Source organism: Aedes aegypti, chromosome 1 (genome assembly GCF_002204515.2).
Source record: "Aedes aegypti strain LVP_AGWG chromosome 1, AaegL5.0 Primary Assembly, whole genome shotgun sequence".
NCBI lineage: Eukaryota > Metazoa > Arthropoda > Insecta > Diptera > Culicidae > Aedes > Aedes aegypti.
The window spans coordinates 10,818,271-10,832,169 of record NC_035107.1 but is presented as its reverse complement, the minus strand read 5'-3'; the positions used below and the strand labels follow the sequence as shown (position 1 = coordinate 10,832,169).

At 38.4% G+C, this 13,899-nt stretch overlaps 1 protein-coding gene across 3 annotated transcripts in view; it reads left to right on the top strand.

The window, feature by feature from the left end:
* The window catches only part of LOC5574317 (plexin-A2), a 247,689-nt gene that overhangs the window by 125,346 nt on the left and 108,444 nt on the right, over positions 1 to 13,899 (top strand). For all 3 annotated transcript variants that reach the window (XM_021838880.1, XM_021838879.1, XM_021838881.1), the window contains one exon: positions 580 to 782. In XM_021838880.1, coding sequence (XP_021694572.1) covers positions 591 to 782 — 192 coding nt within the window. In that variant the 5' untranslated portion in view covers positions 580 to 590. The remainder of the gene's footprint in view (positions 1 to 579; positions 783 to 13,899) is intronic.

Here is a 13,899-nt window from a genome sequence, read left to right as displayed (position 1 = left end):
TATATGAACGAAATTATTTATTTTTGATAAACTTTACTGTTCCCATTGCAATTTCATGACAGTTATTCTAGTATTATATATCATATTATGTTGGGGCCTTCCTTAGCCGAGAGGTTAGAGTCCGCGGCTACAAAGAAAAGCCATGCTGAAGGTGTCTGGGTTCGATTCCCGGTCGGTTTAAGATCTTTTCGTAATGGAAATTTCCTTGAAATCCCTGGGCATAGAGTATCATCGTACTTGTCACACGAGATACGAATGCGAAAATGGCAACTTTGGCAAAGAAAGCTCTCAGTTGATAACTGTGGAAGAACTCATTGAACACTAAGCTGAGAAGCAGGGTTTGTCCCAATGAGGATGTAATGCCAAGAAGAAGAAGATCAATTGGAATAGATGATAGATTCATAGTATTCAAGATAAAGAGTTCCATATCAATATGAGCTTAGGTATTCAAAAACGCAAATCAAATTCCGGTAAATCCCGTTTCGATACAATCAGCTGCACCCTTTTTCGCTCGATCTCACCGCCAACTGTGATACAAAATGTAACAAATTTCCTCTTCTTTCTCTCTCTCCTCTACAGAAATCATAGCAATGGAGCGAATCCAGTGGTGCGGTATCATCCTTATCATCCTCATTAAAATTCTGTGCGCGCAGCCACTGGCCAACAGCAACTTCCCGCTGAAGGGAGCAAATGGCACAGAAAACCTTAGCAGTCGACTAGTTAGTCAAATAGTTTTTAATTCTACCCTGAATCATCTGGCGGTGGACAGGACCACTGGCATGGTAAGTGTCTCTCATTTTATCTATTTTTCTTTTAAAGCATCAACGCTCCGAAAAAAATGTTCGAAATTTTCACTTTTCCGCCCATTCACGCCAACTCCCATAAATCCCATTCATCCCAGCGGCTGCCCTTTTACTATCAACAGTCATCAAACTGAAAGTGACAGGAGTGGGAGCTGGGGAATTGGGGGTGAGGCGGTGGCTTCATTCCTAGGAATACACAATAAATCCCTCGAGAACTCGTAAAATGACAGTCAACACACACGCCATCAAGGCCTGCTTCGCTCTCTCCCCAGTATCGTTGTTGTCTTCGTCCTTTTCTGAGCTACGACGTGGCTCAACCACAACAGTCTGTGCATAAAAGCAGGCGAAACTTTGTCGTGTTTCACCCGCTTCGACGTTCGACGGGGATGGTTCTATTTAACACGCTCTGGCAGAGGTTGGCAAACACGGCTCCCGGGTCGTTTCCGTGGAAGATGGATTGTTGGGTGGGAACTCATACGGCACTCTCAAATGAGTGGCGCCGGTGAATATGGATTTTAACTTTGTAAGCGGCTCTGTCAAAATCAGAAGGTGATCATCGATCGCATTTTTGGTGATACACCATAACCGCTTTTAACGACTGTTATACTGCAAGTCAGTCCTTCTGTAAAAGTAAGCATTGAGAAATGGGCTGTGAAGTTTTCAAACTCGTTTTCCATAGGAATATTCAAACAAATCCAGAGGATTGGAACATGTTAAAATTTTGATGAAACTTTCACAACATGCTTTTTCCTACGACATCTTCCTGAGGAAAATATAAAGATGATCAAAACACGGTTCATTTTTGTGTTAAACGGTGCGGAAATTTGTAGTGGGACTGACATGTGGCTACTTTTCATTATGGAATAATTTGACTTGCTGTTTTTCCTACTTTTTCCGAACAAATCTTGTTATCCCATTAAAGCAGCTTACCATTCAGAGAACGAGCATTCCAATTTTAAATATTTAAATTATTATTTGGATTCATTAGAAAAACGTAATCCAATAATAATTTGATTAGTAAATTTTACACCAACTTGGACTGTTTCAGTCATAGTCTACAAGGCAGGTAGCGAGTCACTTTTTAGTGACTTGGTCACTTTTTTGAGGCCAGTCACTTTAAAGTCTCTTTTTTGAAGCCATTTCAACTAAAGTCACTTTTTTCGTCAAAAAGTCACTTTTCTCAACTATTTTGAGCTAATTTTTCGGGAGAAAATTTTGAATCGGCCTTCTTAATTTAGGCTAAGTTTTAAGTTAGCAGGGTGCCGAATTAGGATTGCTAAAATGGGAAAGGCAAATACGATTCCCAGTTCTAGTTAGGTATCTTTCATGAGCATATGAAATAAATAATATTTGTAGGAAACGATGAAAGCTAGTAAAAATAGTATATTCTCAGGTAAGCAGATCTTTTTTAATGGCTTGGATACTATTGCAATGCATATCTCTAAAAAGTGTTTATTTTTAGTTAGGGTCTCTAAAGACATTATAATCAATATGGTATCTAAAGTCACTTTTTTGCCATAACCCTTTCTTTCCCATGGTAGTTCCAGAGCTCAATTATTTTTGACGAACTTGAGGCAAACCGAACCAGAGGAATACTATGCATTAGTTTCTACAGTCAACTCTCCATAACTCGATATTGAAGGGGCCATCGAGTAAGGCAGGTATCGAATTATGGAACACACCAGTGCAAATGCGATCCGAGGGACCATCGCAGTAGCCATGAAAACCAACTTTTACTGTGGTTCTCTAACTCGATATCGAGATACGAAATATTGAGTAAGGGAGAGTTAACAGTAGATTATGATTCTATACTTATCAAATTAATCCAAAAGTCAACTAACTTTTTGAATAGTAAAACTATTGGAAAGCAATCAGTTTACTATTGTAAAACAACCAACAAATTTTAAACTGATTTTAAAAAAAGTAGACCCCTTGAAATATTGTTTTTTGCATTACCTTTTATAAAAACGCTTTTTCATAAAGAAGGTGCGATTAAAGTCGTCGGAAATAGATGGTTAATCTGCTTGCAATGAATTCTGGTGCAACATTCTAGAGGCTGGCTCCAGAGAAACCTTCAGAGACTATTACGTAACTATTTATCCAGAGATTCCTTCTGGAATACTTTCAAGAACTCCACCAGGAATGCCACCAGCAATTTTTCAATAGAAGCTCAGAGGAATTTATTCTCAATTTTATACTAAAAATTTTAGAGCATTCCCACGCTACTACCTGTAGTAATTTTCACAGAGATTACTCTGAAGAAAAAATTTCAGTATTTCCTCCAGATCACTGATTCTTTCACAGATTTCTTAAATCGCTACTTCTAGGATTCTTCCCGCAATCCCTACAGAAGTTTTTACCCAAAGGTTTATTATAGAGTTTTCGAAAAAATCGACATTTTTACAAGAAACCCTACAATAATTCCTACGCATTTTTCATTAAATCCAGGCCTTTTTATAAGGATTCTCTCAAAACTTCATATATAATTACTCTTCGGAATTTCTCAAAACTTACTTAAGGTATTATTGGATAAAATCTTTTCCAAAAATTGCTCGATGAATTGCGTCTGGGATTCCTCATTAGATTCCTCTAGAAATTTGTCCAGCATTTCTTCAAAATATTATTACTGCGGCTCAAACACTTCACTGATATTTTTTCAAATACAAGACCTGCATAGATTCTTTAAAATTTCATCAAGGTTCCACACTAGTTAATACTACAGCAATTATTACAGTTATTGCTCGGATCATTGATGAATTAATATGCTTTTATTATCATAGCAATTTATCAAGAAATATATTCATCAAGAATTCGAGAGATCTTTCAGTTATCCTTGTAGGTATTCATCATTATAACTCACACAAGTTTCATCAGAAATTACACTAAGATTTTTTTTAGAAATTCCTCGTAAATTTTTCAAAATTTCTCATAAAAAATATGATTTTTTTAATTTTTTTTTTCGTTCGTGGTTTTTCTTAAAAAAAAACAGATTGAATACATGAAGGTATATAATTTACGGCAAAACGAAAATTTACTTGTCGTAATTTTACGAGGAAGTCTTAGAATGTGAATACCTTCCATTAAACTTACTGATGGCAAATTTCTTCCTTAGTCGGCGTTTAAGGTGATTAAAGAACGAAGCCATACTTCAAATTTTCAAGAGCACAAGACTTAAGAATTGAACAGCGCTCCGCGTTGAAAATCTATCCCATTGGTCACCACCAGCAAGCAACCAATTTGATTGATTTTCAACGTGAACTGTTGTCAGATACTCTCGTCTTGTGCACTTGAAAGTTCAAAGTTTGGCTTCTTTTTATAATCACCTTAAAGGACGCGATTTAAGCAGTATTCCAATCAAATTTGATCTTCTGTCATCATTTTTTATTTGAAATATCGATTAATGCATAAAAATATTGACCTTATTAGGTAGAAAAGCTGGAGTTTAAATGGAAATGTGAAATGACAAAAATTTTAATTTTACAAATGTTCCAAATTCTTATTAAAATTTACAATATAAAATACTTTGGTAATATAAAAGACACAACATTTTGAAAATATTTAAAATCTACTAAAAAGGATTATTTACGTAAATATAAACTACCCTGTTTAAAAAAATTCTAGGCGATATCTTGTAAATTTGGAAGCACAATAATAATAATGATATTGATCGTAAAACAGTATACTAGAATTGAAATAAAATTGATTACGGGTTGCTTTTCAAGTCACTTTTAGTCACTTTTTCGAGAATAGAAAGTCACTTTTAGTCACTTATTTCTCAAATTTGGTCACTAAAATAACTTTTTTCGGTACCAATTCTTGCTACCAGCCCTGGTCATAGTGGTGGCTTTGAACATTGCATCAATCATTAGATTCAATTGTTCAGTTAGAAAATTCAAATCACAGACAGACATATCGCTTTTAAGTGGGTACATTATCTGATGATTTCCCATTAGAATTTTCGGTAGACGAAGAAGCGGGGTAGATACTCTACCAGGCAAATTCCGGAAACGACCGTTATCGTAACGGATATTATCTTTCATTTGCCTGGCACGAGCCTCAATGACTCTCTTGCGCGAAGGGCATGACCAAAAAATTGACTTATGATTGCCATTGCAATTGGCGCATAAGAACTTATCGATATTTCCCTTCACTGGACAGACGTCCTTGGCGTGAGAAGAACCTCCGCAAATCATGCATTTAGCATCCATGCGACAATTTTTTGTACCACTTTTGGCACCGACGGCACTGAGTGGGGTTCTGGTAATTTCCTCCAGGTTTCTGGAAATGTTCCCATGTCAAACGGACATCGAACGTAAGTTTTGCTTTATCTAAAGCTTTAATATTATTTAGTTCTTTTTCGTTAAAGTGTACTAAATACTATTCTTGAGAAAGCCCTTTCCGAACAATGCCAGATTGGGTTCTCTTTTTCATAAGGACTGTTCATTTTATAAAGTGGACACCTTGTGCATGCTGTATCTTTCTTATTAATCAATGAAATTTCAATCGGTTTTTTGCACATCGTTCGACTAGTATTGTACAATTTTGCGATAATAAAAATTCTCCAAAATAATTAAATTTCACACGAATATGGAACAACGATTAGATCGGTCGATTTTTTGAGGTTATCAAAATCAATGATTGTAAGAAATTGGCTGGAAAATTCGATAATTTATATTTTCTATTTTCAAAAAAGGCTTGTTCTTCGAAAGCATCATCAATCAGAAGCCTGATGGAAAAAATCAAGTTATTTTTGGAGCAACAATTATACAGATATAATAAAATCAATTTTCCCGTATATTTTTAAAGAATTTTTTTTTAAATTTGATGGGAATTGATATGAGTAGAATTTTTTGTGTAAAAGTACCTCCTGACGGAAGTCCTAATATAGTATTAATATGAAAAATAACTTACGCCTTCATAGAGTTACTTAGTAAGTCCCCACGTCACATTCAAAGCACAACAGAAACACAATTGTTTTATTCTTAGAAGACCCATCAAACTACATTGACAATCATCAAAATTAGCAACACTGCTGTAATAAAATCGATTTTATTCTCCACATATTATTTTCATAATATGTTATTCTGATATTACCAATTGAAAAATTCGGAGAAAACTGTTTACAATTTGCTGTAGATCGATAAATATACGTACATGATTTTAAAAGTATGAGACTTTTTAGTAAAACTACCATAAACAGTAAAATTTATACTTAAGACTGTAGTTTAATCTCACGATTTAGCTTTCGTTTATACTAATATAGTTTCTTTAGTAATCCAAACTAGTTTTGAACACGCTTTTTACTTTTCTCTTTTGCTGGGAGTGAAAGGATGGTGTATCAGCAAATTTGACCATAAATGGGTAAATCACTAAAGTTACCTAATGTCATAGAATGGTGGAATATAATTGATATTTTTAAAGCTTTACCTTTTGTAGAATAGTAAAGGATACAAACATACAATTTGTTCATAAAAATAAGGATTTTTGTTTTGCGAAAAATAATGTTAAACTTTGACGGACAGCTTTTTTGAAGAGTTTTTGGAAAAACTTTTTAGCTCTTCAACCGAAAGCATTTTCAAAGATTTTATATTTTCATAGCATTTTAGAATAATAGGTCAACGATACACAGAAAACCGATTACGATTTTATCAATAAATAAAAAAGATATAGCATAAACAAAGTGTCCACTTTATAAAATTAACAGTCCTTAATGATTACAGGGTGTCTACTACCTGGAAAAACCTGGAAAACCTGGAATTCTCAGGGAATTTCGATAACAATCAGGGAAATTTCAGTGAGGTTGTAGTTCATGATAGAATATGTTCATGACAAAGGATTTTCGCGTTTATACCCCCCAAAAAATTTCGGCTGCGCCGCTATCAAAACGCTTCTTCAGCTGAGGATCTTTTCGGGTATGAAATTTAATCGGCTCTCCAAGATATGATTCAATTTTATGAATATGTCTAAATTCGATCATTAATAAATTCACACATTTTCAAGCACGATTTTTAAATTAGTCGAAATTTGAAAAACTGGAAAATAATTGGATTTTGAGAAAGTAATCTGGAATTTTACCAGCTGTCAATTTAAAGTGTTGAAACAATCAATTTATCAATTTCGGGGCTGGTAGCAGGTTTTTTTTTAGAAATTCGGGTTTTATTTTGATAGGATAGGATCTTTCTTTTAACTAAATCACAAATCTCATTTTTCTTTATCTTGTTTGCAGTGAATTTTGATGCAAAATTCAGTAAGTTCCAGAGTAACCTTTTGAGACTATTACGAGCCTATTCAACTGATTCTTTAAAAATAATCATCTTAATTTTCTCGAGGAAAAGCCTCAGTAATTATCCTAGTGGCTTTCCAGAGATTTAATCTAGAATACGTTCAGATACTTCTACAGGAATCTCCTCAAAAATTCTTCCAGAGATACCTCTATCAATTCCTCCAGATATTCTTCCAGCGATTTTCAAAGAATATCTTGAAAAATTTCTCCAAAAGTTGCCCTTCGAAATTCCCGAGCATTTCAACATGGCTATCTTCAGTAATTTTCTCAGGTATTGATTTGATTTTATTTTTTTCAAACGCTATCCCAGGACTTCCTCCAGATATTTTTCCACTAATTCTTCAACTGAATTTCCCAGTAGTTACTCTAGGAGATCTTCCAAAGATTTTTACAAAATTTCTTCCAATGAAACCCGCAAAGATTCATTTCCGAGTTTTTTTTTTAAATAAAAATACATGTCCAGGCTTTTTGTTTCAAGAAAATCGTTAAGAATGTCTACGTCATTTCATTCACGTTAACTCCAAAAATTCCTCGAAAGTTCTCGAGAGTTCCGCAAACTTAACTTTGTGTTTCATTACTGAGTTCCTCTAGATGTTTCTAGGAATTTCTCCAGAATTTCACCCAAGAATTACTACTGTTGTTCTTTCAAACATTTCTAAAAAAATGCCATAGAATCCTCTAAAGTGTGTTTAGAATTCCATACAAGTTAATTCTGCAATATTTTTTTTGTGATTTTGTGATCCTCCGATTACTTCTACGCATTTTATAAGGGACTCCGATGTTATTCAAGGAGTTCCTTCAGAAAATCCTGCAGAATATTATCCAGAGTTTCGATTGATTCGTTATTTTTCAATCATACTAACAATTGAACTAGAAAATAAAGTTTACTCAAGAGTCTATGAGTTCTTATAGTAATCACTTATTCATCAATGTACAAATGCCTGCAAAAATTCTTGAAAGAATACTGTAGGAACTCTTTAAAAAATGTCCGAGTATTTCCTGAAGACATTCTTAGAGATATTCCTAGTTAAAATCTTAAAGAAGTTATAGACGACAATTTTTTTTTTAAATCAAAGGACGACATTTTTATTTTAATCTTTGGAGATATTTCTGGTTATTTTTTTAAAGAAGTTCTAAAAGGGAGTCTTGGAGGATATCCTATAGAAATCGATAGAAGAACCACCGGATAAAATGCTGGAGAACATTTGGCTTTCTTAAATTATTTCTGATGATCTCTTAATTAATCATGTAGCTATATTTAGCAAAAACCAGGTTGTATTGTTGAGGTTTCTAAAACAAATGTCATTGATAAATTCCTTGTAATAATTTTCGAAATAATCACATGTTATTCCTGTTTGGCCTATTTTGTCTCATTTTCAGGCAAAAAATCAGCAAACAATTCATCATATATCAGAAATACAGTGAAACCTCCATGAGTCGATATTGAAGGGACCATCGACTCATGGAAATATCGAATCATGGAACAGCAATGCTATAAAAAGCTGTTTTAAGGGACCATCATAGTAACCATAAAATTTTGTTTCTAGTATGGTTCCATGAGTCGATATCGAGTCATGGAACATTGACTCATGGAGGTATCACTGTACAATATTTAAATGTTATACAAGTCGGACTGGAATATACAAGTGTTTGATTAACTATGGTCTGAATTATCCGTGATGCTATTTTCCAGATAGAAATTAATAAATCATCCGAGGATTCAAAAGTTTTATGGTTTGTTTGTGTTTCAGATGGGAATAATATATAAAACAAATTATGTTTGTATCATTAATACGATGCAATGAAGTGATTATATTTTAAATATTTTTTCATAGGTTATATGATTTTAATGTTATGAATATATTTTAGAAAACAGCGTAAAGTTTATTGTAAAATATTGTTACAAACATTAGCCTTTTTTCCGCCCGGGCGGGCAGAAATTAATCAAATTTTGTTTTGTCTTTTTTTTATCCATCTGAAATTAGAGTATTTTTTAACCTGGAATTATTTTGTAAAACCTGGAAATATCAGGGAATTTCATATCTGTAACGAGTAGACACCCTGGATTACTTGGACTGGGGAAAATCCAAGTAAATCATTTATTCCATTTTTGATCTCTTCAGGTGACTTGAGGTCACTTGAGAGACCTTTCAAGACAACTTTTGAACAAACGTTCAGTTTTGTCGTCATAAGTAAAAAATTGTGCTTCTTCTCTTCAAGATGTCTGAGAAGAAGTTCACGATCTTTAAGAGTTTCCGGCAAAACGCGACAGTCTCCTTTCTTTGCGATTTGGAAGGAAAACCTTGATTCCCCTAAGGAGTTCAAGATCTCCTGCCTAAATCCCCCAAATTCGGAACAACTGACCACGATAGGCGGCACTCTTTGCTTCCTCACTTGAATCAAAGAGCCTGGGCTAGAGGCTGCTTCGATTTGGTGTTCGGAAAATTTGTCTAGAGCATCGAACTGTTTGCTCATTTCGATACAATTATCCATTTCACCCTTGGAAGAAAGTTCGCATTCCGGGGAAACGTCCTTTCTTCCATTCTTGCCACGTTTAGTGACAGTTTTAAATCCCACTTTTTTGGAAGGAAGTTGTGAATTCAGAGATTCACCCTTCCTTTTATTTGTTGTTGCAACTATGTTTAGTGAATAAGAAAACGTGACCTTCGAGAGGTTTTTTTTCCCAAGACGGTGTCCAAGAAGGATTACCACCGCTAGCTTTCGCCAACGGGTCCAAGGAAAAATCGAAGGCACGGGTCCAAACAGGGATCGTAAAAGTGTTTTTGTTAGAAACTAAGTAATCATTGAATTATAGATCGTATTAATAGTAAGCCATGAATTATTTTCAAATAAATAATCACGGTGGACAAAATTAAGAAGGTGATATATTCCGAAAACTAACAGCTACTTAACGACGTCATTTCTATCCACCTCGAACAAATTTTCGAAAAAAATGATCTAGTGGTCCGAAAGATATATGTTACGATAGGAGTGACGTCACATGTTTACAATCAAACTTGATATTTACATCAGTGAAGAGCCTGCCTTGTTAATTTTTATGCCGTGTAAATAATGTTCATTAGTTGCCCGAACCTCACCTGAGTAATACGGTTATTGGCCCAGTTATTGGAAACTGTTCCATAGAAACGGCATTGTTTGGCGGAGGATTTTTTTTTTCAATCTTGAAAATTTTCGTGGGCTTTCGTGAAGAATGATGTCCAATCAAGCCGCTGATGGTGCCGTAGGTGCTCAAGATCAAGTCGTTGGAGATGGAAGACGTCCCGGTGCGCAAGCGGAACGAGATTACCCGGAGGTATGGTTTCGTTGCAAGCGAGAGAAGTGCTTCGTGGATCGGAAAATTACAATTCTTGGGCGTTTTGCACCAAGATGGTCCTCATCAAGGAGCGGACCTGGTGTGCCGTGAAGGAGCGTAATGAAGGAGATCCGGAAGTAAGTGACGAATTGTCAGAACAAGCTCTGGCAACCATCTGCCTGAATATCGATCGGAGCATTTACGGGCGGGCAAATGCGAAAACTGCTAAAGAAGCGTGGGACAACTTGCGGAACACGTTCGAGGACAGCGGTTCTACCCGCAGGATTGGTCTTCTTCGTAAGTTAACGGATAATGGCACAAATCTCCCAACTGGTGGGGAACGTGCCTTTGGAGCCGGCCTTCTGAAGTTAACGGGTATTCGACTGGTAGGTGCCGAGAGGGACGATGATGTCATTTGCCAGTCCCCACAGGAGTACGTGAACGAAATTATGCTCACGTGTAACCAGCTGGCGGAAATCGGCTTCAAGGTGGACGACACTTGGATGTGCAGTTTGCTGCTGAAAGGTTTGCCGAAGAAGTACGATCCAATGATTTTGGGTCTGGAGTCATCCGGAGTGGCACTGACAGCGGACATGGTCAAGGCTAAGATCATGCAGGAGGTGAAGGTCACGGGCGGTTCAAAAGCGTCCGAAAACAATAATGCGTTTTTCAGCAAGCAAAACGCATCGAAGAAGCAAGTCGAGAAGTCTGGCATGAAGTGCTTCCGTTGTAGGAAGCTGGGACACTTTGCGTCGGAATGCCAGAAGGAAGCGAGCGGGAAGAAGAAAGAGAAGCGTGATACTCAAAAAGGACATGCGGCATTCTTTGCTTCACGTGCAGTGCAGTCATCTGAGCGGAACGACAGCGATTGGTTTTTTGATCCTGGTGCAACCGCACACTTGTGCCGGAACAAATATATGCTGGAAAATCCGTTGAATGTGTCGACGAGGATCAACGTGGCCAACAATGCAGAGGTAGCCGTTGTGGCGAAAGGATCGGTGAAGCTGGAGGCAGATTGCGGTGAAGCGACAGTGGACCTCACGATGAGCGATGTTCTTTGCGTCCCTGATTTGGTGATTAATCTACTTTCCGTAAGCAAGGTATGCCAAAAGGGATTTAAGGTGGTGTTTGCGAAGGAGGAGTGCAAAGTTGTCAACCCCGACAACAAGGTAGTTGCGATTGGCCTTGAAGTGAATGGCCTCTACAAGCTATCCAAAGTGAAGAAGCCCATTGCGAATTTGGTTCGGGACGACAAGTACGAGATGTGGCATCGGCGTATGGGGCATCTATCCGCAGGTGGAATGAAGTGATTGAAGGAGATGGTAACCGGACTGGAATATGATGTGGAAACCTCGGAGAGATGCATACCGTGCATTCAAGGCAAGCATTGTCGTCAACCGTTCAAGGCGAAGGGGAACCGAGAAGACCGAGTATTGGAACTGATCCATTCGGACTTGTGCGGCCCTATGGAAACCAAGTCGATTGGAGGCAGCCGTTACTTTCTGACCTTTATCGACGACGCTAGTCGAAAAACCGTCGTTTATTTCCTGAAGTCTAAAACGGAAGTGCTCGAGGCGTTGCAAGACTATAATGCTTTTGCGGAGAACCAAACTGGAGAACGGATCAAGCGAATACGGACAGACAATGGCAAAGAGTGTGTCAATCGAAATTTCCGAAACTTTTTGCGAAAGGAAGGAATCCAGCACGAGACGTCTGCTCCCTACAACCCGGAGCAAAATGGATTGGCAGAGTGGATGAATCGGACGTTGGTCGAGAGAGCGAGGAGTATGCTGTCCGATGCGGATCTGGATAACAGTTTTTGGGCAGAAGCAGTCGCAGTTGCATCGCATGTGGTCAATCGTTCGCCGACAAAGGGACTATCGGTAACCCCGGAGGAAAAGTTTTCTGGCAAACGGCCGGATGTGTCGCATCTTCGCATATTCGGAACCAATGTGATGGTGCATATACCGAAGGAGAAGCGGAAGAAATGGGACAAGAAGTCTGTAGCGTGTATTCTCGTTGGGTACAGCGAAGGCTCCAAGGCGTACAGGGTGTACAACAAGGTGAGCAAGAAAGTGTTTGTTAGCAGGGATGTGATATTCCTTGATGAATGCCAATCGAAGCGCAACACGATAGATGAGCCAGAAGACAACGTGGAAGGGAGTGAGTTGATTATCCACAGGGAACCAATGGAGGCTGACGATGCATCCGATGGCGCTGCAAATGAGGAGAATCGGTTGGACGAATCGATCTACAGCGATGCAGATTCGATTTTCGATGAGGAGCAACAACCTTCCGTGCTCCCTCTACAATCAGAGGACCCACAATTGTTAGTAAGGCGCAGTGCGAGGGAGCACGTTACCCCAGGCAAGTATCGTGATTATATCATGAGCTGTAATATTTTTCCTGATAGCGTTTCCCAACCCGAGCAGATAAATTATGATGACACGGGGATCGAACCACAGACATTTCGTAAGGCAATTACCAGGCATGACAGCGACAGATGGAAGGAAGCGATGGTGGCGGAATTCGAGGCCCTGGCGGTGAACGAAACCTGGAATCTGCCGAGCGGGAGGAAACCCTTACAATGCAAGTGGGTCTACAAGGTGAAGACGAACCTGGATGGAACTCTAGAGCGATACAAAGCTCGTTTGGTGATAAAGGGGCTTTTCCCAGGTGAAAGGCGTCGACTACAACGAAACGTTTTCACCTGTAGTTCATTATGCTACCATCCGGTACCTAATGTCGATAACTGCCAAGATGAACCTCCAAATCCATCAGCTTGATGCGGCGACGGCGTTTTTGCAAGGAGATCTAGGTGATAAAGCCATTTACATGGTACAGCCGGAAGGATTCGTCGATCCAAGTTCATCCAGGAAAGTTTGTCGGCTGCGTAAAGCACTCTATGGCCTCAAGCAAGCCAGTAGGGTGTGGAACCAAAAATTGGAAGCTGAGTTGAAACGGATAGGACTGAAGCGATCATCCTACGATACGTGCGTGTGCTTCAAAGTTGAAGGTGGTATGATTTTGATTGTAGCCGTATACGTGGACGACATCTTGGGGTTTTCCAACAACCAGCGTTGGGTGGATAGGCTGAAGAAGGACCTGATGGCTAAATTTCAAATGAAGCTGGTGGGAAGTCTACAGTACTTGGCGCAGTCGACTAGACCGGACATTAGTTTTGCGGTCAACATGGTAAGCCAGTTCTGCCAAAATCCAAGAAAGGCACATTGGACAGCAGCGAAACGAATACTGCGGTATTTGAAAGGTACGAAGTCGAGGAAACTAACGTATTCGAAGGAGTCGGCAGAAGCATTCGTCGGCTACAGTGACGCGGACTGGGGAAACGATCCCGATACTCGTCGTTCGATCACTGGCTATGTTTTCAAGCAAGCAGGTGGTGCGATTTCGTGGAATTGTCGGAAGCAAGCCACAGTTGCTTTGTCCACAATGGAGGCGGAGTATATGGCTGTTTCAGCGGCGACCTAAGAAGCCCTGTG